The sequence below is a fragment of the Phoxinus phoxinus genome, assembly GCF_949152265.1.
Source record: "Phoxinus phoxinus genome assembly, chromosome: 24".
Taxonomy (NCBI): Eukaryota; Metazoa; Chordata; class Actinopteri; order Cypriniformes; family Leuciscidae; genus Phoxinus; species Phoxinus phoxinus.
Window position 1 is genome coordinate 376888 of NC_136899.1, and position 5000 is coordinate 381887.

The 5000-nt window shown below is 39.0% G+C and overlaps 1 protein-coding gene across 10 annotated transcripts in view; it reads right to left on the reverse strand.

Annotated features, from left to right (window-relative positions):
* Nucleotides 1-5000, reverse strand: part of ptprma (protein tyrosine phosphatase receptor type Ma) — a 234079-nt gene that overhangs the window by 10643 nt on the left and 218436 nt on the right. For all 10 annotated transcript variants that reach the window (XM_079602203.1, XM_079602210.1, XM_079602209.1 and 7 more), the window contains one exon: nt 4425-4522. In XM_079602203.1, the coding sequence (XP_079458329.1) occupies nt 4425-4522 (98 nt within the window). The remainder of the gene's footprint in view (nt 1-4424; nt 4523-5000) is intronic.

Below are 5000 nucleotides of genomic sequence, written 5' to 3' on the forward strand. Positions count from 1 at the left end.
AATACGGGAGAATGTTGGAGAATACAGGATAATATGGGAGAATACAGGATAATATGGGAGAATACAGGATAATATGGGATAATGTTGGAGAATACGGGAGAATGTTGGAGAATACAGGATAATATGGGAGAATACAGGATAATATGGGAGAATACAGGATAATATGGGAGAATGTTGGAGAATACGGGAGAATGTTGGAGAATACGGGAAAATGTTGGAAAATACAGGATAATATGGGATAATGTTGGAGAATACGGGAGAATGTTGGAGAATACAGGATAATATGGGAGAATAGAGGATAATAGGGGAGAATACAGGATAATATGGGAGAATGTTGGAGAATACAGGATAATGTTGGAGAATACGGGAGAATGTTGGAGAATACAGGATAATATGGGAGAATAGAGGATAATAGGGGAGAATACAGGATAATATGGGAGAATGTTGGAGAATACAGGATAATGTTGGAGAATACGGGAGAATGTTGGAGAATACAGGATAATATGGGAGAATGTTAGAGAATACGGGATAATGTTGGAGAATACAGGATAATATGGGAGAATACAGGATAATATGGGAGAATGTTGGAGAATACGGGAGAATGTTGGAGAATACAGGAGAACATGAGTGAATATTGGAGAATACAGGATAATATGGGAGAATACGGGAGAAAATTGTGAATATGGGAGAATATGGGTGCATATCGAATAATATGGGATAATATGGTAGAATATTGGAGAATACGGAAAAATATGGGAGAATTTGGGAGAATGTGGGATAATACGGGATAATATTGGTGAATATGGGAGAATACAGAAAAATATGGGAGAATATGGGAGAATGTGGGATAATACGGGAGAATATTGGTGAATACGGGAGAATACGGGTGAATATGGGAGAATACGGGAGAATATGGGTGAATACGGGAGAATACGGGAGAATACGGGAGAATATGGGAGAATACGGGAGAATATGGGAGAATACGGGAGAATATGGGAGAATACGGGAGAATATGGGGGAAGATGGGGGAAGATGGGATAATACGGGAGAATATGGGTGAATACGGGAGAATATGGGAGAATACGGGAGAATATGGGAGAATACGGGAGAATATGGGAGAATACGGGGGAAGATGGGATAATACGGGAGAATACGGGAGAATATGGGAGAATACGGGAGAATATGGGAGAATACGGGAGAATATGGGAGAATACGGGGGAAGATGGGATAATACGGGAGAATATGGGAGAATACGGGAGAATATGGGGAGAATACGGGAGAATATGGGAGAATACGGGATAATATGGGAGAATACAGGATAATATGGGAGAATGTTGGAGAATACGGGAGAATGTTGGAGAATACGGGAAAATGTTGGAGAATACAGGATAATATGGGATAATGTTGGAGAATACGGGAGAATGTTGGAGAATACAGGATAATATGGGATAATGTTGGAGAATACGGGAGAATGTTGGAGAATACAGGATAATATGGGAGAATACAGGATAATATGGGAGAATAACAGGGATAATATGGGAGAATGTTGGGAGAATACAGGATAATGTTGGAGAATACGGGAGAATGTTGGAGAATACAGGATAATATGGGATAATGTTGGAGAATACGGGAGAATGTTGGAGAATACAGGATAATATGGGAGAATACAGGATAATATGGGAGAATACAGGATAATATGGGGAGAATACAGGATAATATGGGAGATTGTTGGAGAATACGGGAGAATGTTGGAGAATACGGGAAAATGTTGGAGAATACAGGATAATATGGGATAATGTTGGAGAATACGGGAGAATGTTGGAGAATACAGGATAATATGGGATAATGTTGGAGAATACGGGAGAATGTTGGAGAATACAGGATAATATGGGAGAATACAGGATAATATGGAGAATACAGGATAATATGGGATAATGTTGGAGAATACGGGAGAATGTTGGAGAATACAGGATAATATGGGAGAATACAGGATAATATGGGAGGAATACAGGATAATATGGGAGAATGTTGGAGAATACGGGAGAATGTTGGAGAATACGGGAAAATGTTGGAAAATACAGGATAATATGGGATAATGTTGGAGAATACGGGAGAATGTTGGAGAATACAGGATAATATGGGAGAATAGAGGATAATAGGGGAGAATACAGGATAATATGGGAGAATGTTGGAGAATACAGGATAATGTTGGAGAATACGGGAGAATGTTGGAGAATACAGGATAATATGGGAGAATAGAGGATAATAGGGGAGAATACAGGATAATATGGGAGAATGTTGGAGAATACAGGATAATGTTGGAGAATACGGGAGAATGTTGGAGAATACAGGATAATATGGGAGAATGTTAGAGAATACGGGATAATGTTGGAGAATACAGGATAATATGGGAGAATACAGGATAATATGGGAGAATGTTGGAGAATACGGGAGAATGTTGGAGAATACAGGAGAACATGAGTGAATATTGGAGAATACAGGATAATATGGGAGAATACGGGAGAAAATTGTGAATATGGGAGAATATGGGTGCATATCGAATAATATGGGATAATATGGTAGAATATTGGAGAATACGGAAAAATATGGGAGAATTTGGGAGAATGTGGGATAATACGGGATAATATTGGTGAATATGGGAGAATACAGAAAAATATGGGAGAATATGGGAGAATGTGGGATAATACGGGAGAATATTGGTGAATACGGGAGAATACGGGTGAATATGGGAGAATACGGGAGAATATGGGTGAATACGGGAGAATACGGGAGAATACGGGAGAATATGGGAGAATACGGGAGAATATGGGAGAATACGGGAGAATATGGGAGAATACGGGAGAATATGGGGGAAGATGGGATAATACGGGAGAATATGGGTGAATACGGGAGAATATGGGAGAATACGGGAGAATATGGGAGAATACGGGAGAATATGGGAGAATACGGGGGAAGATGGGATAATACGGGAGAATACGGGAGAATATGGGAGAATACGGGAGAATATGGGAGAATACGGGAGAATATGGGAGAATACGGGGGAAGATGGGATAATACGGGAGAATATGGGAGAATACGGGAGAATATGGGAGAATACGGGAGAATATGGGAGAATACGGGGGAAGATGGGATAATACGGGAGAATATGGGAGAATACGGGAGAATATGTGTGAATATAGGAGAATATGTGTGAATATAGGAGAATATGTGTGAATACGGGTGAATACGGGATAATGTGGGATAATTCCCAGAGTTCATCAGGAGCAGATGGTGGCGTTGATGAAGCAGCGGCGGCTTCACTCTCTCAGACACTCGAAAGCTGAGGCTGAGAATACAGCGGCCCGTCGGGAGGATCACACGTCTCCTGAACAATAGCAGTGACCAGATGTGTGTGTGCGTGTGTGTGAGTGTGTGTGTGTGTGTGTGTGAGAGTGTGTGTGTGTGTGTGAGAACACCAGCACTGCAGTTTTACTTTGCTTTTAGCCAGAGATACTGAGAGAAATGTCATCGGATGAGAGCAGATTCAGCAGCGGCTCTGGTTATTTGCTGAACGCAGACGTCACTGTCATACATTAATACGCTTTTATCGTAGAACTCGGCCTATATACAACACAAAACAGAAATGCTCTAATTATAATCATTTAATACATAAAACTATTTACAATAAGCTCTTAAAACAAAAACGATTCAATAATAAAATAAATAACTAAGGAGGGGTTACACTTTTGTCAATAATTGGCATTTGTAATAGTTTTTTATATGTCTATATAGTTTTTATTAATTTAGTGTGTTATTTTAGTACAACAATTTAAACTGAATGAAAGTGAGAAATACTAAGTTTAAAAAATATCTATTTTAAGGAACAAATAGTTTTTTTCATGAATGCCACGCTCGTTTGTCTGAGCACGCTCGTTTCTTCTGTTTAAAATTTTCAAATGTTTTAGAAAAACTAAATAGATACAATACTGTTTATAATATTCATAATTGAGTAAAAACTCTGCCTCTGAGCCGCTCGCTGTCCGTCATTGGTCAGCCAAACCGATAGCTCCGCCCCAAACTCCCGTGATTGGTTGAGTGACATTGTTAATTGTGTCATTTCCATAGAAAGTTGTGGAATTAACTTGAAATTTGTAACAAAGTTGCAAAACTGGAATATGGCATAAAGCATCATTTTTTAATCTTTGATAATGTTAGTTAATAAAAATCCAGCTGTTCATTGTTTATTCATGTTAGTTCACAGTGTATTAATGTTAACAAATACAACCTTTGATTTTAATAACGTATAATTGAAACTAATATTAACTAAGATTAATAAATGCTGCAGAAGTATTGTTCATTGTTAGTTCATGTTCACTAATGAACCGTATTGTAAAGCGGATCTCCGTCGGGAATATTAAACTCACCCGGCCGACTTCAACCAGATTGGTCACCATGACGATAGTTGCCGTGTTCTCCTGCCAGATCATCCTCCAGAAGTCGTAGACGGTCTCCTGCATCGGGCCTGTGTGTGAGAGACACAACACACACAACACACACTTCAGCAACTAATATTTAATATTCATCACTATTATTGATCTCCTGCACTGACAGCATTATATGAGAACTGAGCTGGACGATGACATTAACTAAATTAATAACTTTGTTACAACAGAAATGAAACATCACCCGATGTCATCCACGATGTCCATGTCTTTCTTTCTTCAGTTGAAAAGAAATTAAGGTTTTTGAGGAAAACGTTCCAGTGTTTTTCTCCACAGAATGCACTTCAACCGCAACCAAATATCCCAGTGTTCAAAGTGGGATCAAATGTCCGTCTTCCACGTCTCCACACGATCCCAGTCGAGGAATAAGGTCTTATCTATCTAAACCATCGGCCATTTTCTATATACGAACAATTGTGGTTAAAAAATATATACATTTTTATTTTTTTTAGAAAATGTCCGCTCGCTTCGCTGGATAAGACCCTATTCCTCCACTGG